The sequence below is a fragment of the Pelodiscus sinensis genome, chromosome 6 (assembly GCF_052426305.1).
Source record: "Pelodiscus sinensis isolate ZL-2025 chromosome 6, ASM5242630v1, whole genome shotgun sequence".
NCBI classification, from domain to species: domain Eukaryota; kingdom Metazoa; phylum Chordata; order Testudines; family Trionychidae; genus Pelodiscus; species Pelodiscus sinensis.
In genome coordinates, this window is record NC_143057.1 from 86,740,132 (window position 1) to 86,766,186 (window position 26,055).

General features: G+C 44.3%; 1 protein-coding gene across 1 annotated transcript in view; it reads left to right on the forward strand.

Moving 5' to 3' along the window:
• The first annotated feature begins 1,278 nt into the window (after nt 1-1,278).
• PDE8B (phosphodiesterase 8B) overlaps nt 1,279-26,055 on the forward strand; it is a 158,517-nt gene continuing 133,740 nt past the window's right edge. Inside the window, exon 1 of the mRNA XM_075932314.2 lies at nt 1,279-2,310. Coding sequence (XP_075788429.1) covers nt 1,999-2,310 — 312 coding nt within the window. The 5' untranslated portion in view covers nt 1,279-1,998. The remainder of the gene's footprint in view (nt 2,311-26,055) is intronic.

Genomic DNA, 26,055 nt, shown 5'->3' on the forward strand with positions numbered 1-26,055 from the left:
CTACATTGGCAGCATTTGTTCTCCTACATGGCCAGCCTTTTCTAACCCTTACCCTCCTGCCCCCATGATGAGAAGTTGGAGCTACACAAATTCAGACTGGAAATGAGGTGTAAATTTTTACCAGTGAGGATAAAACCACTGGAACAATTTACCAAGGGTTATGGTGCATTCTCCATCACCGGCAATTTTAAAATCAAGAGTAGATATAATTTTTCAAAAAAAAATTTCTAGTTCAAACAGGAATTATTTTGGGGAAGCTTTATGGCTCCTGTTATATTGGGAGGTCAGACTAGATTATCACATTTGACCCTTCTGACCTTACTTATGAATGAAAAGGTCTTGAGAAGTCTGTCAGTTTGTGACAAGTGGCAGATGAAAGCTTTATTAGCCATTAAGCAAATCACTTGGGTGACACATATATCATATGGGATTTAAAACTTGTCATTGAAAATAAATGACAATGATTTAAATCTCAGTCCTACTAGAATTTACACAGGTCACTTACATTACTTGAGGTTAATGAAATTATTCACAGTATGTAAGGTTAAATATTTCTGTAAGTCCTTCACAGAATTAGGGCCTTAATGTAGTTATTATGCACGGATGGAGGAGGAGCAGGCAAGTAGGTCACGATACCAAAGTTCATTAAAAATGTTTGAAATTCAGTATTATTTTTTAAAATAGTATTCATTTTAAAAAAGAACTTAAAAAAACAAAAACCTGTTGAGTTTTTCTACATTATTCATGTATGTGCCTTTTATGATTGAAATGTGTACTAAAATATTAATGAAATAATTATAGAATTTTTGCTTATAAAATTATTTTGATTAATATTGTAATGAGATGGGTCCATTTTGAATCATGCAAACCAGAAACAAGTTTATTATGAATATTCTGACCAGTACTATAAAGGCCTATTCTTTCACAGAACTGGGACTTTTCCCTTGGTCCATTTTAGAACACATCGTTAATGAAAGCTACAAAGGGGTGAAAAGGTTTATATACTTCCTAGGAAACAAATCGCTCTGTCTTGATTGACAAGCTTTTTGCCTGCCTAAACCTAATCCCGCTAAACCATACAGTGTTAATAAGATGATGCTAAAGAGGGACAGAGAGATGTTACTCCCTGGTATCTTTACTGTAGAAGCTCTGAGGACAGTCCCAGCCCAGGAATCCTGCCAAGGACATTAGTAGGAGCAGGTGTAGCAATAGCAGAGGTGGGAAATGAGAGAATACAAAAAGTGGGGAGGGAGATCTGCTAAGGAGACAACGCCTTCTTGTTTTGCATCATCACCAGGATGCAGTGGCTGGGCTGCAGTAGGAAGCGGGAGTTGGGGAGAAGCACTGAGCTCATTAAAGTCCTCACGGTAGTGCAGGAAGGGGAGCAGAGCCTAGGGGCGGCTGTCACAGCTGCAGAGAAAGAGCTAGGAGGAGAATCCAGGGGACGCTGGTGGGCGGGAGGGGGCTTGCTAGGGAAACTAAAATCAAAGAGCACCCGAGAGCTGAGCCAGAGACGCCGCAAAGCCGGGGGCTCCGTAGTGCGGGGCACCGGGCACTAGTCTGCCGCGGAAGAGGTAGCCGGACCCGGGCTGCAGAAACTGGGCTGGTGGGGGGCGGAAGGCGGGAAGGGCAGGGAATTGGGAGACATGGGCCTGAGGACAGTTTAGATTAACGAGGCTGCGGGAGCGCGGTGCCGCGGGGCTAGACAGGCACCTCCGGCCCCGGCTCGCAGCGCGGAGACTGGCGAGCGCCCGGTAGCGGCGAGGAGCCGGGCGGGGGAGATGCAGCCTCGCTCCTCCGGGGCTGTGCGGAGAAGAGGGCTCGCAGGAGGGGGCCGGGGCAGCAGCGGCGGGCGAGCGCGCAGATAAATGGGAGGGAGCGGCCCGGCGAGCGCCACAGGCAGCGAGCGGCGCCCGAGGCACAGCTGCACAGGGCCGGCGGCGGCCCCCTAGCCGCCCGGGGGGCGAGCGGCTGCGGCGCGGCTGGAGCGGGGCCGGGATGGGCTGCGCGCCCAGCATCCACGTCTCGCAGAGCGGCGTGATCTACTGCCGGGACTCGGACGAGTCCACCTCCCCGCACCAGACCGCCGCGCTCTCGCAGGGCCCCGCCGCCCCCCCGCACAGCCTCTTCGTCAAGACCGACGCGGCCGACTCCATCCCCTCGGTGCTCGCCTACCAGAGCCGCCAGCCGCCGCCCTGCCCCGGCCCGCGCCGCCAGGAGCGCCGGGAGCCCGCGGCCGCTAGCCGGGCTGGGGCGCGCCGCTGCTGCAGCGCCGAGGCGGAGACCCAGACCAGCCACAGCAGTGTCAAGGTAAAGGCGGGGGCGGGCCGGGGCTGCGGGACACGGTGCCTGGGGCGGCGGCTGGAGGACTGTGGCCCCTCCTCCCCTGGCCCCGGAGCGGGGCGCAGGCTGAGGCGGGGGGCTCCGGGGCAGCGGACAGACGCGCCTGGAAGGATGCAGCCGCGGGGAGCCGTTGTCTTGGAGCCCTCGGCCTCGCTCCGGCAGCGGAGCCTCCCGCTCCCTACAACCCACCGGGTGCAGCGTCCGGCAGAGACGCTGGCCGGATCCGGGGAGCCCGGGGCTCTCTGCGCCTGGGCCGGGCGTGCGGGCAGTAGGTGGCCGCGGGATGCGTGTCTGTGAGCTCGCGCTCAGTCCCAGAGCTGCTCGACGCGTGTGGGTGTGTCGGGCAGGGGCAGGTCTCCTAACGCCTGGCTCTTCTGGTTCCCAGCCACAGTCACAGCGGAGAGGCTCCGCCTAAAAGCGTGTTTCTCCGGCCCCCAGTCCACCGCTGAATTATGTTACTAGGACTAATTCTCACTTTGAACTCTCCATGGGGGGCTGGAACAATTTGGATAGTGGGGCTGCTGAGAGACATTGAACCAGTGGTGGAAACCACGCCAAGCCAGGGGGTGTGGTAGCACCCTTCCTTCTAGCACTTACGCACAGCACTCCAAACAAATAGCCCCATAGACGTGAATGCGCAAATAATAGACATGGCTGCAGCATGGCTAGTAGCAATAGTAGTTGCTGAAGTGCTTCAACAGATAGCTTTAGTCTATAGGAACCATTCACTTTGTGTTTTGTATGGTTTTTAGGACTAAAATTAAAGTGGCCTGACATTTTCTGTTCATAGTATGGAGGGGTTCTAGGAATTACTAGTTCATGTGTCATCACACTCTAAAAGGTTGTTATTGGAGACTGGAGACAGTCCTGATAGTTTAAATTTGATTACCTTTCATGCCCTAATGATGTGACAGTACAGTACATTGTAACTTAGAAATTAAAAGGACTCCAACATAAAAATCACCCTTTTGTCTGAATTTTTTTCATTTGAAAACATAAGATTCATATAAGTGAAAGATATTACAGGAAAATAATTTCCTATGTATATTTGCTTTCAGTGTACACTTCTGAAATGGGGATTCTTTGTATACTTAGTTTCATAGAGGATCTGATCCTGAATCTTTAAAATGAAGGGATGTGTGCTGTTTTCTTCAATGGTAGCAGGACTGGGGCAATGGCCAATTAGTTTCCCCTGTTGTTTGTATGGGTCTTGCACAGAGCAACATGTGAGAGAAACATTTTAAACTATTAGAAAAGGTGATTGTAAAACCTACAAAACTTGAGAGGTACAATTCTCCATACTGCTCTTAACTCTCTCTGGGTATGTCTACACTGCATGGTTATTTCGAAATAAGCTGTTCCGGAATATTTATTCTGAAATAACTTATTTTGAAATAGCACGTCTACAGTACAGGGAAGCCTCAAAATTAATCCAAGGCAGGCTTCCCTAATATGGATGCGCTATCTCGATTTAGAGCCCCAGGAGGTACTAGGGAGGAATAACTTAGAATGGCCCTGGTGAGGGGCTATTTTGAAATAGCAGCAGTGGAGTGCCTACATGTCTTATTTTGAAATAGCTATTTTGGAATAGGCATTATTCCTTGTAGTATGAGGTTTATAGATTTTGGAATAAGCCATCCATTATTTCGAAATAATTTTGAAATAATGGAATGGCTGTGTAGACACTTGCAATGTTATTTAAAAATAATGCTAGTTAGAACATAAGAACATAACATATTACATTTTTACATTTCTTTCAGTATGAACAATGAAGTCAGTTTTGACTTTTAAGTTGTTGGTTCTGTGATGTTTTAGATTTAGACCCTGCAGATTAATGTTCATTTTGAGTATGTTTGCACTGGAACACTATTTTGAAATAACTAATGCTATCCCAAAATAACTTAGTCCATGTCTACACAGCAGGTAGGGTATGTCTACACTACCCCACTAGTTCAAACTAGCGGGGGTAATGTAGTCATCCGCACTTGCAAATGAAGCCCAGGATTTGAATTTCCCGGGCTTCATTTGCATGAAGCCGGCCGGCGCCATTTTTAAATGCCGGCTAGTTCGGACTCTGTGCCGTGCGGCTACACGCGGCACGGACTAGCTAGTTTGGATTAGGCTTCTAATCCGAACTAGCTAGTTCGTGCCGCGTGTAGCCGCATGGCACGGAGTCCGAACTAGCTGGCATTTAAAAATGGCGCCGGCCGGCTTCATGCAAATGAAGCCCGGGAAATTCAAATCCCAGGCTTCATTTGCAAGTGCAGATGACTACATTACCCCCGCTAGTTCGAACTAGCGGGGTAGTGTAGACATACCCATAGTTATTTCAAAATAGTGTCAAAATACTGTCTAGCTGGAGGAATTCTTATTCAGAATCCTATAACCCTCATTGTAGGAGTAGTAAGGGAAGTCCAAGGAAGAGTGCTCTCTTAGTGTAGATGCTCCCAATTTTGAAATAAGCGATGCAATTGATGTTGCTCAATTTGTGTAGCTTATTTCTAGTTAAGCCCTGCAGTGTAGACACACTCTAAGGCTGTGTCCAGACTCAGGGGTTTTTTCGAAAAAAGTAGTCTTTTTTCGAAAATACTTCCCCTGCGTCCAGACTCAAGCCGCGTTCTTTCGAAATTAATTCGAAAGAACGCGACTTTTCTTTCGATGGCGGTAAACCTCAATTTACGAGGAAGAACGCCTTCTTTTGAAAGTTCCTCTTTCGAAAGAAGGCGTTCTTCAATGTAAATAGTGCATCTTCGAAAGAGAGCATCCAGACTTACTGGATGCTTTCTTTCGAAAAAGCAAGCCGCTTTTTCGAAATTTTTCCGTGCAGTCTAGACGCTCTCTTTCGAAAGAGGCTCTTTCGAAAGATGCTTTCGAAAGAGCCTCTTTCGAAAGAAGCCTGCAGTCTAGACATAGCCTAAGGGTGAGTCAATTGTGTAGCTTATTTCGAAATTGGGAGCATTTACACAGCACTTATTTCTAAATAGAGCATTCTTCCTCTAACTTCCCTTACTACTTGTACACTGAGGGTTACAGGAGTCGGAGTAAAAAGTCCTCCAGCTTGACAGTATTTCGACATTATTTTGAAATAACTGTCTGCTGTGTGGATGCAGACTAAGTTATTTTGGAACAGCACTAGTTATTTTGAAATAGTTTTGTAGTGTAGATGTACCCTAATACTTAAATGTTTTCACTGATATTTTTTAAAAGTGGGACTATTTCTGTTTTTAGATTTGTGTTGCTGTTTTAGATTTGTTTTTACAGCATTTAAATTTTGTGTCAAATTTAAATTTCCCATTAACTTTTGTCAGTGTGCTTTATGAAAGTATGCCAGTGGAATATGCCTACATTTGTAGTATATAAGGGTATGTCTACACAGCAAAGTTATTGCGAAATAACAGCCGTTATTTCGAACTAACTTTACTAGTGTCTACACAGCTACACCGCTATTTTTAAAATTAATTCGAAATAGTGGAGCACTTATTTTGAATTTGGTAAACCTCATTCCATGAGGAATAACGCCAAATTCCAAATAGCTATTTCAAAATAAGTGCTGTGTGGACACTTACATCAAAATAGGGGGCCTCCAGCCTTCCTAGGGTGCCCTGGTGGCCACTCCAGCCTCAACCGAGAACACTCCTCTCCCTCCCCCGCTCCCTGGAGCCCTTAAAGGGGTTGACTCTGGCCACAGTGCCTGTGCCAGCTCCAAGCCTGCCAGCCCAGAGCCAGCAGTCACTGCTCCTGACCCAGTGGCCCCAAAACATGAGCCAGCAAGCCACTGGCAGCCAGCTCTCCACCACTCCCCAGGAGCAGTCTGTCAGCTCCCAGGAGCCTGCCAGGGCCTGGAGAAAGCAGGCACCTTCCTGGTCCAGGGTGGAGATCATGGACCTTATTCAGGTTTGGGGGAGGATGCCCCCAGCGTCCATGATCTCCGCACTAGATGGAGGGACATGGCTATCTCTGGCAGGATAGCTGCCAGCCTGGCCACCAAAGGCCACATGCGAACCCAGGAGCAGGTTTGCATGAAAATCAAGTTGATCCGGAGAGACCCCCAACCCTGAGCCCTGAGCTTCCCCTCCCCCCTTTTCCCCTTGCTTTCCGCTTCCAGCTCTCTCCTCCCAGGTTTCCCCCTCCCCTCTCCCACCCTTTCTTCTCCTCTCTTCCGCCTCCTTTACCCAGTCTCAGCAGAGTTTTATCCTCCTCCCCCATTTTGTTAAATAAATAGAGTTTGTGTTCATGAAAATACGTGAATTTTATTTGACATCAGGAAGGGGGGTTAGGGAGGGGTAAGTGGAAGGACGTGAGGGAGGAATGAGGCACAAGCCCCCAGTGGGGCACACCAGGGAGGCTTTTAGTGCCCTTCAGGGTGGAAGCTCTCCCGCAGGGCCTCTTGGATACTGACAGCCCCCTGATGGACCTCCTGGATGGCAGCCTGCAGAACGTGCAGCCAGGCTCACAGCAGTGAATCCAAGAGAAGCACCAGAGTGCCCAGGGGCAGCTCTGGCTCCCTGTTGCAGAGTGCTGTGGTGTCCCGAGTGAGGGCAACCAGAGCATACAGAGACAAAATGCTTTGCTGTCCCTCATTGAGGTAGGCAAGCAAGCAGGGAAACCTGAGGAACCGGCTGTCCAGGGGGGTCCTTTTAAGCACAGGTCTCAGATAACCTCAGGCAGCAGCCACACAAAGTAACTCCTGACCTGATGCCCTGCCGGACCTGGTTCCAGCTGGCCTTAAATGTGATTCAGTGTCCACTCAGTGTGGACGCGCTATTTTGAAATGCATTTTGTGTGTAGACCTGTTAATTTGAAATAACTTATTTCGAACTAACTATTTCGAAATAAGATATTTTGAAATAACGCTGCAGTGTAGACATACCCTATTTACATGGTACTGCAGTTCTGTGGTGGTAGATGCAGGTAAAACTAGTTAAAGAGTCTGTTTACATTCAGCTTCCCATTGTTTTAACTATTATAATTCTTGGTTCAATATATTATTGGAATGCAACATCTCCATTGTGGTCTGGGTTGTTATCTTTAGGGAAAGAAAATAGTCATTCATATATAGCATTAGCAGTCATGTTAATCTTGATGTTTTCATCTAATTCTAATTTGGGCAACTCTGTATAGTATTCTGAGGTTGTACATTCATTTCCATTGCTGTTTCCTCTGCCTTTACTTTAGTCCTAAACTCTTGTGTAGTGCAGCTCCTGGTTAATACATTGTTTACTTGACAAGGCTGCACTTCAGTGATGAATTGTTTGCATAGAAGTTTGTTTATAAAACACTTTCAGGTTGATCAATGTAATTGCATCATTGCAGTATACAACTGGCATTGAAAGAGGTTATGGACAGTATGTTTTCAGCCCGAAATAATTCAAACAAAAGGTAACAAAGACTGATTGTTATTATTTAAAATGTCTTACAACATAAACTTGATTTCAAATCCAAATAATCTGTAGCTCATTATGAGTGAGACAAGTGATTACAAAAATACATTTTCCCACTTATTTTTAACAAAATATTCTCGTCTTCATTGGCCTTAAGCATTCAAGTTCGTTAGAACTGGCCCTGAAATGTTGACTCTCTCATCTTGGTCACACGAGCAATAATAAAACTTACATTCTGCTGATTTTTCTCTGTAGATTTCAAATGCTTAACAAAAGGTGGGTGAGCATGTTAAAGATAGGTTAACTGAGACAGAGTTTAACTGACTTACCCATTGTCAAACTGAGTGTGTACCACAGTTGAGACTAGAATGCAGAGCTCCTGACTCCTAGTCCTGTGTTCATTCTGGTGGGCCATTACCAGGCTGGTCAACGGGTGGGGGCAAAGTTGGAAATTGCCCAGGGGCCCGAGGGATATAGAAGGGCACAAGGGTCCCTGGCCCTTTGTGGTAAGCAGTGCAATGAAGCTAACCTCGCCCTTGCTCCATGCTACTCCCATCTTTCCACATCCTGGGGAGATGGGCTCTGTGTTGCCCTTGCCCTGAGCGCTCACTCCATAGCTCCCATTAGCCAGGAACTGCAACCAGTGAGAGCTGTGGAGGTGGTGCCTGCAGGGAGCAGTGTGTGGAGACCCCCTCCCTTTCCCTCTCTGTCTTGGAGTCACTGCAAGAGGGGTGTGATGGTCACTTTCAGGAGCCTCCCGCACCCTGTCCTGAGCCCATGCCCAAACGCCATCCTAGAGCCTGCATGCCTTCCCCCCTCCTAAAACCCAACCCCCTCTCCCAGCCTGGTGAAAGTGATTGAGGGTGGATAGAGCAAGTGTGCGGGGTTTCCCCCCGATCCTGCAGCCCCATAGCAGCAAAAACAGGCTCCGCCAGCCAGTAGAATAGAGAGGGTTTATTGCTTCTCCAGGGTACAGCACAGCATAGACGTATGTGGCTACAGGAGTCAGGGCCAGGATGCCTCAGACCCCTTGAGATGGGGTGCCTGGGCCCCTAGACTCCCAGCCCCCTCCTTAGTCTGTCTCCTTCATGGTTCCAGCCAAAAACTGACCCTTCCCCCAACACTCACTTCCTCTGTTCCATCCCTTCCCTTAACTGGTAGGACCGGTTCGATCACTGTCATGGGGGCCCCATGCTTAAAGACAGAGGCCAGTAGGGGTCATCCACAGCCCAAGCATAGCAACTAGCAATGTACTGGCACTACATCACACAAATGATGGAGAGAGGGGGAATGGAGTGAGCAGTGGTCGGAGCCTCATGGAAGGGGCATGGTGGAGGGCAAGGTTCTTTAGGTTTGTGAGATAGACAGTTGGCCACCCTACCAGACGGGCATGTGGAAGCCCGGGCTGTGCTGGAAAAGCTCGCTGGGCAGCAGCAGCACAGCCAGCAGCTCACTGGGCACCAGCCAATGCAGGTGTAGCACTTCCCAAATGTCTGGCAGACCATCTCTGCGTGGGGATGGCTTGTATGTGCATGGTGGTACATTGGCTGTTCTGCCCTGGGGCCTGGAATTGCTGCCAGTGAACATGGCCATAGGTGCAATGAGAAAATGTCACTAAAGGGAAATCATGCCTTACTAATCTGCTAGAGTTCTTTGGGGGCATCAATAAGTATGTGGACAAGGGGGCTTCGGTGGATATCGTGTACTTAGATTTCCAGAAAGCCTTTGACAAGGTCCCTCGCCAAAGGCTCTTAAGTAAAGTTAGTTGCCATGGGATAAGAGGGAACGTCCTCTCGTGGATTGATAACTTGTTAAAAGACAGGAAACACAGGGTAGGAATAAATGGTTAGTTCTCAGAATGGGGAGAGGTAACTAGTGGGGTTCCCCAAGGGTCCATCTTTGGACCAGTACTATTTAACCTGTTTATAAATGATCTGGAGAAAGGGGTAAACAAGGAGGTGGCAAAATTAGCAGATGATATTAAACTGCTCAAGATAGTTAAGACCAAAACAGACTGTGAAGAGCTTCAAAGGGATCTCTCAAAACTAGGTGATTGTGCAACAAAATGGCAAATGAATTTCATTGTTGATAAATGCAAAGTAATGCACATTGGAAAAATAATGCCAACTGTACATACCATTTGATGGGGATTAATTTAGCTATAACCACTCAAGAAAGAGATCTTGGAGTCATTGTGGATAGTTCTCTGAAAACATCCACTCAATATGCAGCGGCAGTCAAAAAAGCAAACAGAGTTTTAGGATGTCTCAGAGGGGTAGCTGTGTTAGTCTGTAACTGAAAAAAAACCTTAAATAAATAGTTCTGCAGCACCTTAGGGACTAACAAAAAAATGTAACTGGTATTATAAGCTTTAGTGGGCACAACCCACTTCTTCAGATGAATGTTAGGAATAATTTAAAAAGGGATAGAGAATAACACAGAGAACATCTTATTGCCTCTATATAAATCCATAGTACACCCACATCTTGAATACTGCATGCATATGTGGTTGCCTCCTTTCAAAAAAGATATATTGGCACTGGAAAAAGTTCAGAAAAGGGCAACAAAATGATTAGGAATTTGGAATGGGTGCTATATGAAGAGAGAGTCAAAAGACTAGGACTTTACAGCTTAGAAAAGAGGAGACTAAGGGGGGATATGATAGAAGTCTATAAAATCATGACAGGTATGGAAAAAGTGAGTAAAGAAAAGTTGTTTACTTGTTCTCATAACATAACTAGGGGTCACTAACTGAAATTAATAGATAGCAGGTTTAAAGCAAACAAAAGGAAGTATTGATTCAGGTCGCGCACATTCAACCTGTGGAACTCCTTGCCAGAGGATGTTGTGAAGATCAGGACTTTAAAAGTTTTCAAAATGAACTAGATAAATTCATAGAGGTTAGGTCCATCAATGGTTATTAGCCAGGATGGGTAAGAATAGTGTCCTTAGCCTCTGTTAGGGGCTAGATATGGATAACATGAGAGGGATCACTTGATTATTTCCTGCTCTGTTCACTCCCTCTGGGGCATCTGGCTTTGGTCACTGTCAGCTGACAGGATACTGGGCTAGATGGATCTTTGATCTGACCATGTATGGCTGTTCTTATGTTCTCATGTAGGACTGGTGCACATGACAAAATTAGGCTGACATATATTGCTTATGTTGTACACTCAACTATGTCTCCTGGCAATGCAAGCAGCAATGAAGTAACTCCACCTATCTGAACAGCATTCAATCATGGTCAACATTCTGTGGTCGATGCAGTGCGAGTGTAGATACCGTGAGCCTTATGTCAACCCTAAGGCTGTGTCTAGACTGCTTTCGTCTTCCGAAAGAAGAAATGCAAATGAGGAAAAAGGAAATGCAAATGAAGCAGATTAGCATGTTCATGTGCTTCATTTGCATATCTTCTTCTGATCCTTTAAAAAAAAAAGCAGTCTAGACATGGTTCTTTTAAAAAAAATTTTTTTTTTCAAAAGAACCTTTTTTCCTCAAAAAATGAAGTTTACAGGGTTCTTTCGAAAAAGGTTTTTTTCCCCAAAAGAACTGCGTCTAGACTGCTTTTTTTTTTTAAAAAAAAAAAACCTCTTCCAAAAGAGGATCGGAAGAGGATATGCAAATGAAGCGCACAAACATGCTAATCAGCACTTCATTTGCATTTCCTTTCCCCTCATTCACATTTCCTCTTTCGGAAGAGGAAAGCAGGTAACCGGTTAATTGGTTGCCTGGTAAGCATCACCCTTACTAGCTAATCCTTATTAGGTAATGGTTAACTGGTTCTCTGGGAGCAGACAGGCTGCAGGCAGAGGGCTGCTCCAGCCCCACCGGGCCTGCCAGCTGGCAGCCAGCCCTACAAGGCTGGGAGTAGGAGCCCTGTGGGCTGGTGGCTGCTCCAGCAGTGCTGAAGTGCTCTCCCGCCCTGGATCCCACTTAGCTTTTAACTGGGTAAATGTTGGGTTAACCTAACGTTTAAGCAGTTAACTGATTAAATGGGATTTTACAGCCCTAGTTCAGGGGTCATGGAGACTGGAAGCCACCCCTCTCCTCTTTTCATGGAGATACGCTGCAGTCTTCTCCCAAAGATTTCTGGCGCTAATAGCCTTGTTTCTTCCTCTGCAGTAAAGCTCCTTCCCACACCATCCTACAGTTTCTTTGGCGGACACCATTTCAGTAAATAAGTGCCAATGAGCCCATTGGCTTTGGGGGTAACTATGCTCTGTGCCTTTTGCCCCCTTGGAGCAAGAGTATCAGCTAAAATCACCGCTGCCTGTGGAAAATAGTGCCTGTGCTCAGAGCTATTGTCCTGCACTGATCCACATGGAAGTAGGCGTTGAAATGTTACTGTTTCATGGAACCCAGCAATTCCCTCCTCATTCCAATACGTGACCCTGCTGGCCATTGTCACCATAGCAGGAGCTGGGGGAAGGGAGAGGGCTGTGCACAGGTTTTCCAAAAGCTGAAATGTCAATAACTATGTCTTGTCTTAAATCTTAAGGGAGTTCTGAAACTGTCACTTTTTGTTCTAACTACACATACAATGATTCTTGGGTGTGTTTTATCTGTAGCTGCTGCTATTGTACCAGGGAAGGGTTCCCCCTCTATACATACTGACTATCTTATCCAGATAAGGAAGAAAAAGAAGAGGACTCAGGAGGATGTTCTTTGAGATCCTGCAAGCCAAGGTTGCATTGGACAGTGAACAGAAGGCCTAGAGGATGAATATTTCAGTTAGCGGTGTAAATGGTTAACTGGTAAGCATTACCTTACTGGCTGAGGCTTACCAGTTATGGTTAACTGGCAGGGGCTGTAGCAGGGGCCCATCATGGGTGGGGGGCTCTCCAGTCCAGCAGGAGCAGCCCCTGCCTGCAGCAGGCCTGCCCTAGTGCACCACAGGCATCCGTGCTCCAGCCCAGCCAGAGCAGCCCCCACTTGTGGCGAGCCTAGCCTGGCTGGAGCAGCATACCATGGTCCTGGGCACTCCAGTCTGGCTGTTGTGGTGGTGGTGGGGGCACTTCAGCCCAGCTATGCTGCACAACCGAGTTTAAGCGGTTAACATAACATTTAACTGGTTAATTGATTAAATGGAATTGTACATTCCTAATTTCAGAAAGGATGGAGAAGAGCTAAAGAGTCAGATAGGGAAAAGCATCAGGACATAATGGGGCTTCTTTGGAAGCAAACAAGGACAGCTGCAGAGTCTTGTTGACATACAGGTTCAACAATCACAGGCTTGCCTCCTTTTGCAGTCAATAGAGAACTCGATTTTAGTATTTCTCTATGCTCACCAATTTTCCATGTGACGCGGGGGGCTGCATCATTAACCCTTCAACTCTGTCCTAGGAGACATTTGGGACAACCACAGATTCACACACACTGCCCTGTGAGAGGCCAGAGTTAACTGAAGTGGAAATGTGTGTTCTTTCACCTTGTTAGTCTGTTCCATTGATTTATTATAAACATCTTAATTGCATTTGCTTTTTAATTGCACATTGTTTTTTTGCACTGGCTGTGATATGCAAAGAAAATCTATTTTTTGGAAAATAATTCCTCTTTATTACTTTACAACTTATGCTGCAGAAAGTCTAACACTAATGAAAACACCCATGACTTGCAATTGTTCAGGGTGACAGAACTCAGAATCAACAACAAACACAGCTTAATAATTATGAATGTACAGCAAGCACAGCAAAATTAATAGGTGCATTAACAGATGTTATGTTCATAAATGAATACTAGGCACCTCACAGATCCTAGCAGCACTCATATCTTCAGTGCTAGGTAGAACATAGTCTGCCATACCGTATTACTGTGGCTGACTGTTAAAGTCCTCTTTCAAGATCTCTCTCTACCACATCCTCCTTGTTGAGCTCTTCTACTAACCCGTGTGTCAGCAGACAGGTGTTCTATGTACACCACAGTAGCAACTTTTCCCCATTTGGCTCACAGATAAGCAGGACACAACATGCAACTGTAACCTTTGGGATATTTTTCTCACTGAGATCAAGTCTAGTGAATCTCTTGAATCTACCAAAAGCACATTCAGCTATTGTTTCATCTGCTGAGACATTAGTTGAATCTTTCCTTGGTGCTGTCAAGGTGGCTGGTGCATGCCTACATTAGCCAGGTTATCTAGAGGCAGACTGCTTCCCGTAGCATCACTGTTGGTATTTCAGCATTGTCAGTTGTAATCGGTTGGCTAGAAAAGAAAGTCCCTGCTTGCAACTTTCTGAATACAGGTAGTCCTGTATTCTTAAAAGATGCAAGTGTCATAGACCGTCTGTGACCAACATTGAGAAGTTGTCCTTTCTATTGATGCAATCTCTGGCAAGGTGGGCTGATGGCAAAACAGGCACATGCTTTCCATCTGCACTTCGGAACCAATGCTTCAAATCCGTCCACTACATCGTGTGTTATCACAGATCTGCACAGCAGGAGATTATAAATGGTCCTGCACAACTTACATGATAATGGCTTCTACTCTGGATTTCCAAAACGATTTTTTACTGACAGGTGAGCAATCCAGCATTCCAAGCTTCCACAGTGCAAACATCATTTGCTTCTCAGCTGTCAGTGCAGCTCTCATTCTGGTGTCTTGTGCTGGAGAGCTGGGGTGAGCTTGGCGCACAGATGCAAGGATGTGGCCTTTCCCATCCAAAAGTTCTGTAGCCACAGCTTGTCCTCTCAAACCTGCATTACCATGGAATCCCACGAGCCACTGCTTATTTCTCAGGCTCAGAAGCAGCACTCCTCTATTTGCAACTGCTCTATGAATGCCCCGACAACCTTGAATTGGTTTTCACTGTGACCCATGGCAATCTGTCTTCTGTAAAACTGTCATATCCCCTGCTGTTGTGATTTTTCCTGCAGTTATGGAAATACTGGAGGATAGTTTGTGCTGTATTTGCCGTGATCATGACATAAGTGCTCATGACATTATGCAGGCTTCATACTTTTGTCAGAGATGGTGGACACCAAAAAGTGCCATGTGGGTTTGTGGGACTTCTTACAAAAGGTGTGAAAATTATGGGATATGGATGGTATATGGGGATGGAGAAAATTGACCCGTGCTTCCAGTTACCTTGCATGACTTGTTTTTGCCTCAAAATGCAATGCCAAAATTTCCCAGAAGACAGTGCACTGGATGAGGGTGAGTTGCACACCAAAGGGATATGCGTCCTTGGTGCATGACCCTGTGTGCCAATGCAAGCATTCCTGGTGAGTATACACAGTTTCTACACAAGGAGACAGCCTTAACTTCAGTTCAGGGTCCACTCAGTGTGGACGTGCTATTTTGAAATAGAAAAACGCTATTTTGAAAGTTTTTGTGTATAGATGCATTATTTCGAATTAGCTTAGTTCGAATTAATTATTTCAAATTAAGTGAACTCAAATTAACGCTGTAGTGTAGACATACCCTAATTTATCCCTACATGTCTTCTAAGAGCCCAGTAAGCAGTGGAAGTGTTGACATTGGTGCTAGACGATATTGACCTATGGTTCAGCAAATTCTGTGGTTTAGCACCGGTCAGGGTCCAAGGATGTCAGACTAGAGAGATTCAATCTATAGTTACTTAACACTAGACAGGAAAGTGTGTGTTTGGAAGTCCTATTATGGAATGGATGAAACTGCATTTCAAGACAATACAAGCCAGACACTTAACAAGAGAACAAAACATCCTGGCAGACAGACTTAATTAGTATCCGATCTTTTCACAGGACATATTGTGTTTCCAGAAATGGCCTGAATGGTCACAGATTCATGGGTTGCTGTAGACATTAACTTGTTGACAAAGTAGATAGCAGTAACTATCCAGGCCCAGGAACAGAATTTGTAGATTCATCTGCCACCCTCAGGACAGGTATTTTTGGTCTGCTTTTCCTCTGCTGCTCCTACTTCAGTGTCACCAGAATAGTGTGAAAAGTAACCATGATATTAGTAGCCTCAGACTGATCTAAATGATGGAGGGAATTCTCTTTTCATTCTGCTCCTCCTACACAACCTTCCATCTTGTAGGAAACCATTCAGCATTTAGACATCTGATAAAGATTCAAAAGGAACAATTAATGAAACAATTAATGACTAGCTGCCACGGACTATGTTTGAAACAGATACTTTACTTCAGCCACTATCTACAGCATTTTAGACTAGCTTTAGTTTTTGGTAAAGTTAAGGCAGAAGAAGCTTCTCTTCCCAATAGCCTAGAATTTTCCTCCCTTGAAGTTCAAGTGTCCACTCGAGGAGCAATTAGGGTAAGAGTGCAGGATTTACACTGCATCTCAGCTGATATAATAAATATTGCTCCACCGCAAGCAGTGAGTAGCGAGTCTCTTTGCATGTTCTCTTTGCATTGTGCCATGTTGAGCAGTTCTGCTGCAGTTTGAATTGTGTATACCTGCATAATAAAGAACCATTATTTCTCTCTATGCAAATGATACTTGAGTCTCATCAGTCACAAAAGTATGTACTGAGAATGCAGAAATAGATATTCTTATTCTTAAAACTGTTACTGGCTGTGCTGCCTGACATTTGGAGATGAAAGGAGAAGCATCTCAGTAGCCATTTAATGACAGATTAGTATATGGAAGGTTTTTTAAGTGGTTTGACTTTCTGTCTGCAACAACAATGCTAAGAACAATATGTAAAAGAATTGTGAAAAAGCCACATCCAAAGACCACTGGAGTCTATAGAGCTTCACTTCAGCCAACCAAATGTAGCCCAATTTTTTTTGTTAGTTTTCTCATAGCACAAAACACTCCTGGAGCCTGTTAAACTTTTATTGGATTTCTCTTTAATATTTGTGTAATTTTTCCTAAATATTTTTTTGAGACTAGTAGATTAAAGGTCTTTTTACCTCTGTGGTTGCTAGGAAATAGTATGTGAAGTGTTTCAGAGTGCAGCAGAATTAACTCTTTTTCTGAAGTGTTGTCATGGGGACCAAAAGCAATATTTTCTGTACTTAAAAAAATAAGCCAAGGATAACAGAATTGTAATTTAAAAAGCCCTATAACAACCTTGTTGGATGTTAAAATAGATGCATTATAATAAAATGTGTGAAGAGCTGAAGTACAGTTTAATGTGTATTGAAAAAAAGTGTTTGTGGGGGGATGAGAATGACTTTTTAATAATGAAACTAGTGAGATGTTTACACTGAGCTGGGGGTGTGATTCCCAGCTTGAAGTGACACACTCATAATATCTATTATCCAGCTAATGAGCTAAAAGAATTTTTTTTTGGTTTTGTTTACAATCCATAGGCTGCTGAAGATCCACCTCTCTCTCCTCTTAGCACCATTCATTGAAATAAATCCTATTGGGGTTTGCAAAATGAGGTGCTCATTTACATAAACTATCACCACTCCTTAAAATATTCTGTTACTCTGGACATGTAAAATTTGGATAGTGAGGTTTTTTTATATACTTGTGGGGGGAGGAAGGGAGCTCTATACAGCAGGATATCATTTCTCCTGAATCGGCTGATGTTCTGCACAGGCTTCTGGAGTCTTAGTAGCCTGTAAAGCTATGACTGTTTTTATATAGGACAGAGTGATTAGTCCTCTGGTTTACAAGCATTTTCTCTTTGCAGTTCAACTGTTATCTATCTGGCATGATCCAGATTTTAGCATCCAAATATTTATAAACCTTTGTCTCACCCACATGATCAATTACAACAGAACACAGTGTACTAGAGTTACACTATTTCTTTAGACTCCCATCTTCATTTACATCCCTGTGAATAGGGAGTTATTTTTGAGAATCATTCAAAACACATCAGTACATATCTGCCTATCCCCCCTCACTGCCAAGGATTTTATATTCTGAATGCAGGAAAGGCAGAACTTCAGCTGTTTCCAAAAAACATTTCAGTTTAATGATGACTATGTTCATTAATAGTGTCTCAGTGCAGAGCTCTTAAATATTACATTACTTCACTCGTTAAACACACAGAATCCATTTTTAATGGAATGAAATGGAATTAATTGATGCATTCTATGACTTCCCAAAACAATGTACTTGGGTTCATGGCCACCAAGGGGCAGCGTCTGCCCTTTTATCCTGATGACAGTGGAATCAGCATGGTTCCATGACATGGGGGTGTATGGAAGAGTACAGGATTCCAGGAAGAGCATACCATCTATTCTGCACAGCTCAGATGTCTGTGTTAGATCCCTAGGACTGTGTGTGTAGAGTATTTGTGCATGCCAGGCAGGCTGGAAGAAGGGATGCAGATCTACTATACTCCCCTTGCCACTATGGAGCTGTTCTACAGCTAGTTTGTGGCCTGTTGGGAGCCATTATTTCCTGTCTCTGGCCTTCATTGATCTATCCAGTGCACAGTTCAAAGTATGTACAGAAGCCAGGACTTGTCTCTGTATACTTAGAAATTAAAGTGATTTTAGCCAGTCATTTGGCTCTGCACTCTCAGAATATTAATGGCTTTTCCCCTCAAGGGACAATAAAAATAGCATAGGTTACACCACCTCATTCATGACAGGCTTATGTCTTTCTTAGGACAAACTGTGCTCTCAGCCAGTGTGCACACACAAGTGTGATTCATTCCTGTTCAAGTACTACTTTTTTATAACTGTGTCTTTTCAGGCCTCATTCTCCTCTCTGGCTGGTTGAAGCAGCGAGTGGCTCCACTGAAGTCACTGCAGTTACATGATGTTTACACTAGCGTAAGCAAATGTAGACTCAAACCCTTGGTTTCAAAAAGAGTTTTTATTCTCCTTCCTATGTTGTTAGCCCAGCCAGTTGGGAATTATGTAGGAGACTTCCCCCCCCCCCCTCACTTGGTTGATCTAGGAGCCACTTTGTTTGGGATTGCTATACAGTGGGAAGCCATTTGAACATACGTGTTAATCATCTTCATTCTATTGCACCTTTATTTATAATTGTTATGGTTTAGTGCATTTTGAAAGTATATCACAAGGCCTGTCTAGGCACCAAGGGTTAGAGCCACAAAGGGAGTTAGGCAACACTCATTGTTGTCAACCCTAACTTTTATGTGCCCTGCTGCCCAGGGGAATTCAGAACCCTGGGGCTATGTCTAGACTCCAGAATTTTGTTGGAAAAACAGCCATTTTTCTGACAAAACTTGAGTTGCATCCACACTGCAAGCACGCTCTTTTAACAGTAAATTGAAAGAACAGAAGGCTTTTTGTGCTATTGGTAATCCTCATTCTATGAGGAAGAAGCCTTTTTTGTGAAAGAGCTCTTTTGCAAAAAGGTGCGTGTGGACGGGGAAGAGGGAGTTCTTTTGAAAGAGGAAAAAAGCATGGGAGCCTTTGTGGCTATTCTGTCCATAGCAATCACTGCTTACATGTGAGATAGCATCCATTCAGTCTGGACGCTATCTTTCGAAAAAGCAGATGGCTTTTTTGGATGTGCTTTTGCAGTGTGAATGCTCTCTTGCGCAAGAAGTTTTTTCGGAAGATCTCTTCTGAAAAAAGCTTCTTGCGCAAGAAGCCTGTAGTTTTACTGTCACTTTTCACTGCCTCCCAGCTAGTTAGTCTGCTGTGAAAAGTGATATTAGCAAACATACAAATATCATTTTTCATAGCAGCAGATTTACTAGCCAGCAAGTCTTTTTTTTTTTTAAGCAGCCAAGAAACAACAACAAAAAATACAAGAATGTACAAACACCTATTTTTTTTCAGTTCTCTTTGGGGCCAGTAAAAATAGAGACAACTGAACATTATTGTTATTGAATGTGCAAAAAACCTGCCCACAAACATAAATTACCATGATTTGGACATGCATATGAACATATTTGTTTTCCTAAAGCTAATTAAATATTTTAGGAAACATTGTTAGAGAAAGCCACCAAATTTTTTCTTGTAAGAGCTCCTGATCAAGGGGGAATCTCAGGAAAAAGCATTTGAAAGGATGAAAACACTAAAAAAAGAGAGAGGCAAAAACATCCTAGGGATTCTCTTTCTGTCTGTCTCTTTCTCTCTCTCACTTAAGACACAGGAAACTGCCCTTTGGACACAGAGGGCAGATTCTGACTTGAGAGTTTAGTTTGCCATATTATTGTGAATATTGTAGTAAGAATTTTACTTTGAACCAAGTTTAGTTTGTTTTTTAGTTACTAGAATGTATGTTTTTAATATCACTTTTCGCTGCCTCCCAGCTAGTTAGTCTGCTGTGAAAAGTGATATTAGCAAACATACAAATACCATTTTTCATAGCAGCAGATTCACTAGCTATTTCCTATTGGAGCCATTTCTGATTTTAATGCCCAGGATTCATGTAAAAATCTCTTTCAGTAATTTAATAAACTTGTTTTATTCTTTAATCCAGATTAGTCTTTAAACTAAATTGCTTCGTAACTCCAGTTAAAGTTGGAAAATGCTGCATGTTGACCCTTTCCAAAGGCAACAGATCTCTACTATCCAAACTGTCCACACATTTGAGGATGAAACCCTTGAGCATACATTTTGGGGAAACCCTTCAAGTAATAACCAAGGCTGCTGCAAGCCACAGTGTGACTGTAGTAGAACTGGCAAGTTGCAGCGATCTATAAACACTAAGGCTAGGACTATACTACAGCTTTTTCCAATTTTTTTTTTTGGACGAGGCTTTTCTGAAATTTGGCCCGTTTACACTGGGCCAAATTTAAGAAAATCCACTTTTTGGAAGATCCTTTCTTCCTCATGGAATGAGGAAGACAGGGCTTCTGAAAGAGCACGTTTGTACATCCTTAAAAAAAAAAAGCGCGCAGAAGAGCAAATACGTTCTCTGGATGCAGCAGAGTTTTTCTGGGACACCTGGTATCCCGGAAAACCCCGACAGTGTAGATGTACCCTAAAGCTTCATCTACACTGCGAGATCTTCCAGCAAAAACTATGCTAATTCAGGACTCATTTGCATGTATCATGATCTCATTAGATTATTTTCTGCCCTTTCTTTTTGTGCAAGGGGTTTTTGCGCAAAAAGAAGCAGTGTGGATGGGTTATTTTTGTGCAAAAACCCTGGGAGAGGCATAAGGATCTTGCACAAAACAGGGTTTTTGTGCAAAAAAAAGAATCCACACTGCTTCTTTTTGCACAAAAACCCCTTGCACAAAAAGAAATGGCAGAAAATATGCTAATGAGGTCCAACATTAGCATATTTTTTGCCAGAAGATCTGTGTAGACATAGCCTAAAGGTGTGACTAGTGTGCTGTTTGGCTCTTTGTGAGCAGGTCAGGCTGGGAGCTACAGCAGCAAAGCTTTGAGAGGTACCTAGGGTTGCAGGGAATGTGATGACGTAGCCTCTCTAACCTGGTTTGCAGCCTGGAATGTGATTGCACCTAAGCCAGTTTTGCAAGAAAGTTAAGAGGAAAAGGCAAAAGAGGTTCTTACAACCTGCAGTCCTGGGGTTAGCGCACACACCTAGTATGTGGGAGACCCAGCTTCAGTTTGAACTTGGCTTTTTCACTTTGCTGGGAAGTGCCCTAATCACCAGACTGTAGATAACCAAGTTGCCCTCACTCTTTTTTTTTAAAGCTGGTCCATTGTGTATAAGTACCTAAATATTCATTGGGCCAGAAAGAATGAGGGCAGCTCTGTAGTTCAGTGGGTAGGGCACCCACAAGGGTAGGAGATCCCTTTGTGAATCAAGCGTCAAATATTTAACTTTATTAGAAACAAAGCACTCTCTCTTCCCTCCTCCCATAGTAAAGGTATTTATCGATGAAACATAGCTGTGGCTGTATCTTAATTTGTTGGGTCACATTTGGTCATGGTATGACCTTAGGAAGAGGCAAAAACTGCACACACAACAACCCACAGCAAATGTATGCTAGGCCACTTCCTGCGGTAGCAGAAAATTCAGTAGGAGCAGCCAGGCTGAAAGGAAAGGAGAGGCCCTGTGCATGTGGAATTCCTCCTCAAGCTCTGAAATCATATCACAGCGTCATGTCTTGATCTGTGAGTGACTTGAAGGGGAAATGGGAGAGAGAATGGCTGCAGTTGCTTGGCAATCCATGTGCATAGCAACAACTCTCTCATGGTAGATTCTATGCAAAATGCAGGACAATGTAGCACTTTAAAGACTAACAAGATGGTTTATTAGATGATGAGCTTTCGTGGGCCAGACCCACTTCCTCAGATCAAATAGTGGAAGAAAGTAGTCACAACCATATATACCAAAGGATACAATTAAAAAAAAATGAACAAATATGAAAAGGACAAATCACATTGCAGAACAGGAGGAGGATGCAGGGGGGGGGGGAGGAAGGAAGGTAAGTGTCTGTGAATTGATAATATTAGAGGTGGGGAGAGTGGGATGTTTGTGAGTTAATGGTATTACAGGTGATAATTGGGGAAACTGTCTTGGTAATGGGTGAGAAAGTTCAAAGTCTTGTTAAGTCCTTGTTGGCAAGTGTCGAATTTTAATATGAATGACAGTTCAGAGGATTCCCTTTCAAGTGCAGATGTAAAAGGTCTTTGTAGCAGAATGCAGGTGGTCAAGTCATTGAGAGAGTGTCCTTTTTGGTTAAAATGGCAAGAAACTGTTTTCTCTTTGTGATCTTGTCTGATATCTGTTTTGTGGGCATTAATCCTTTGGCGAAGTGTCTGAGATGTTTGTCCAATGTACATAGCAGACGGACACTTTCGGCACATGATAGCATAGATTATATTTCTGGATGCGCAGGAATATGTGTTCTTGATCTTATAACTCACTTGGTTAGGTCCAATAATGGTATCAGCAGAATGAATATGTGGACAAAGCTGGCAACGGGGTTTGTTGCAAGGGAAGGTACCAGGGTTGGTATTAGTGTGGTATGTCCTGTGGTGGTTGGTAAGAATCATCTTGAGGTTAGGTGGTTGTCTATAGGAGACTATGGGTCTGTCTCCCAGAGTCTCTTTGAGTATGGTATCCTGTTCCAATATAGGCTGTAGTTTATTGATAATGTGTTGGACAGGTTTAAGTTGGGGGTTGTAGGTGATGACAAGTGGTGTTCTATTGTTGGTTTTCTTGGGTCTGTCTTGAAGTAGATGGTTTCTAGGTATTCGTCTGGCTCTTTCAATTTGCTTTTTTATTTCTCTGGGTGGGTAGTTGAGATTTATAAATGCTTGGTAGAGATCCTGAAGCTTCTGGTCTCTGTCAGTAGACTTATGTGCTGCATACACAAAACTATATTGAGGAGGATTGAGGGAGTGGAGACTGGTTAACATCTGGTTGTGAAGGAGCATAGAATTAAATCAGAGAGACAGACAGACGAATGTCAACAGTATTGTAAAAAAATATGAGTATATAGTGGATGACCAGATAAGAGAAGGATGGAAATACAGCCTAGATGGGAGTTACTATAATGTGGGCACATAGCTACTCTCTGGGAATGGTTTTACAACTAATTAGCAGTGGTTCATAGTCAAATTGGATGGGCATATCAAAGGGAGGTTCTGCTGGGATCACCTCTGAGTTTGAGTCTGTTTAATATTTTCGTCAGTGATTCAGACAATGGTAGAGAGAGAATACACGTATAAAGTTTGTGGACAATGTGAAGCCCAGAGAGATTGAAAGTGATTTAGAGGTTAGGAATAAAATTAAAAATGATCTGGACAAACTGGAGAAGTGATCTGAATTATCCGGATGAAGTTCTGCAAGCAAATGCAAAGTCGTCTGTTCTTTCTTAAGTGAGTAGCTGCACACTCAGGCTATGTCTACATTCGCGGCAAATGAGGCTAAGCATGGAATATCGCTGAGCCTCATTTACATACCTAATGAGCCACCTTTTTCTTCAGAAGAGGCTCTTGCGCAAGGAGTGTCTACATTGCCCCTTCTCGCGCAAGAAAAACCCTCTTGTGCAATGCTGTTACACCTATTACTTTTCAGGAAGAACGGCATTGCGCAAGAAAAACCCTCTTGCGCAAGAAGGGGCAGTGTAGACACTCCTTGTGCAAGAGCCTCTTCTGAAAAAAATGGTGGCTCATTAGGTATGCAAATGAGGCTCGGCAATATTCCACGCTTAGCCTATTTGCATATTACTCACGCAAGAAGCCGCGAATGTAGACATAGCCTAACAGAATGGGAAATGACTGTTTAGGAAGGAGTACTACAGAAAGGAATCTAGGGGTTGTCCTGGGTCACAAACTAAATGTAAGTCAATAATGTAACACTGAACATAAGAATGGCCATACTGAGTTGAACCAAAGGTCCGCCCAGCCCAGTATCCTGTCTGCCAACAGTGGCCAATGCCAGGTACCCCAGAGGGAGTGAACTGAACAGGTAATAATCCAGTGATTTCTCTCCTACCATCCATCTCCATCCTCTGACAAACAGAAGCTAGGGACACCATTCCTTACCCATTCTGGCTAATAGCCATTAATGGACTTAACCTCCATGAAATTATCTAGTTTTTTTTAAAACCTTGTTAGTCCTAGCCTTCACAACCTCCTCAGGCAAGGAGTTCCACAGGTTGACTATGCACTGTGTGAAGAACTTCCTTTTATTTGTTTTAAACCTGCTGCCCATTAATTTCATTTGGTGGCCCCTAGCTCTTAGATTATGGGAACAAGTAAATAACTTTTCCTTATTCACTCTCTAGACCACTCAGGATTCTATATACCTTTACCATATCCCCCTCAGGATACATCTACACTTGCTCCCTAGTTTGAGCTAGGGTTGCAAATGTAGCCAACCAAAATTGCTAATGAAGCGGGGATTTAAATATCCTGCGCTTCATTAGCATAATCTCGCCCATGTGCTTTCCATTTGCCAGCTGATTCGAACCAGGAAATGCGCTCCAGGCCACGTTAGTTCAAATCAAACCCCTTGGTTTGAACTAACATTACTTCTCAATTTTGGGAATCTACTTTCCTCAGCCGTGGAATTAATTTAGTTTCTCCACAATGACTATCGTCTTTAAGTGCTCCTTTTGTATCTTGATCGTCTAGAGGCCCCACTGGTTGTTTAGCAGGCTTCCTGCTTCTGATGTACTTAAGAAAACATTTAGTTATACCTTTTGAGTTTTTGGCTAGCTGTTCTTCAGACTCCTTTTTGGCTCTTATTACATTTTTATACTTAGTTTGGCAGTGTTTATGCTCCTTTTTACTTACCTCACTAGGATTTGACTTCCACTTTTTAAACGATACTGTTTAAAAAAAAGCAATCATTCTGGGATGTATTAGCAGCAGTGTTGTGAGCAAGACACAAGAAATATTTCCTTCTACTCTGCACTGATTAGGCCTCAAGTGGAGTACTGTGTCCTGTTCTAGGCACCACATTTCAGGAAAGATGTAGTCGAAATGGAGAAACGTCCAGAGAAGAGCAACAAAAATGATTAAAGATCTGGAAAAGGTGACCTATGAGGGAAGATTGAAAACACTGGGGTTGTTTAGTCTGGAGGAGAAAAGACTACGCGTTTATTTTGAAATAAGCAATTTCGGAAGTATAACTCCCAAAATAGCTATTTTGAAATAGTGTCCATACTACAAATCCCCATCGAAATAGCACTGATTTCTGTTGAAATAGCACGCCCACACTGATTGGAGCCTGACTCACATTTAAAGCCCCTGGAAGCTCTCCGGGCAGGGCATCAGGACAGCTTCCTGGAGCTGCTGCCTGAGGCTCATGCTTAAAGGGGCTCCCCTCTACAGCAGTGTCCCAGACTCTTCACCTTTGCCTGTCTCCTCAAGGGACAGCAAACTCTTCTCACTGTGTGCTCTAGTTGCTTTTGCGGATGCCATGGCACTCCTACCATGGAGCTGGACCTGCTGCACAGCCATGGCAGACTCTTAGACTTCCTACTGCACCTTCTGGCGCAGTTTTTGCAGGCTGCTCTGGTGGCAACACAGGACCAAGATGACCAGCTGAGACTGGGGCACCTCCTCACCCCACTCCACATGCTGCTTATGCAGCACAGCCCTGGCCACCCTCCCCTACACTGCCGCTTCTGCTGCTGGGACACCAGTGGGACCAGATCATCATGGAGTGATGGGACGACCAGCAGTGGCTCCAGAACTTTGCATGAGGAAGGACACCTTCATGGAGCCCCTGAGTAGTTTACCCCTGCCCTCAGGTGAGGGGACACCCATCTACAACCCGCCATCTGCCCCTCCAGAAGTGTGTTGTCATCGCCTTTGGAAACTTGCCACACTGTACAGCTACCGCTCTGTTGGGAACCAGTTCGGCATGGGGAGATCAACCAATGGGGCCATGCTCATGCAGGTATGGCACTCTTACTATTGTCCCAGAAGGGCGGTGAAGCACTGGAATTGGGTCCCCAAGGAAGTGGGGGTGGACTCTCCCAACCTGGAGGGTTTGCAGTCCTGCCTTCACAAAGCCCTGCTGGGGGGTGCTCTTGCTGTGGAAAGGGGGATGACCTCCTGAGGGCTCT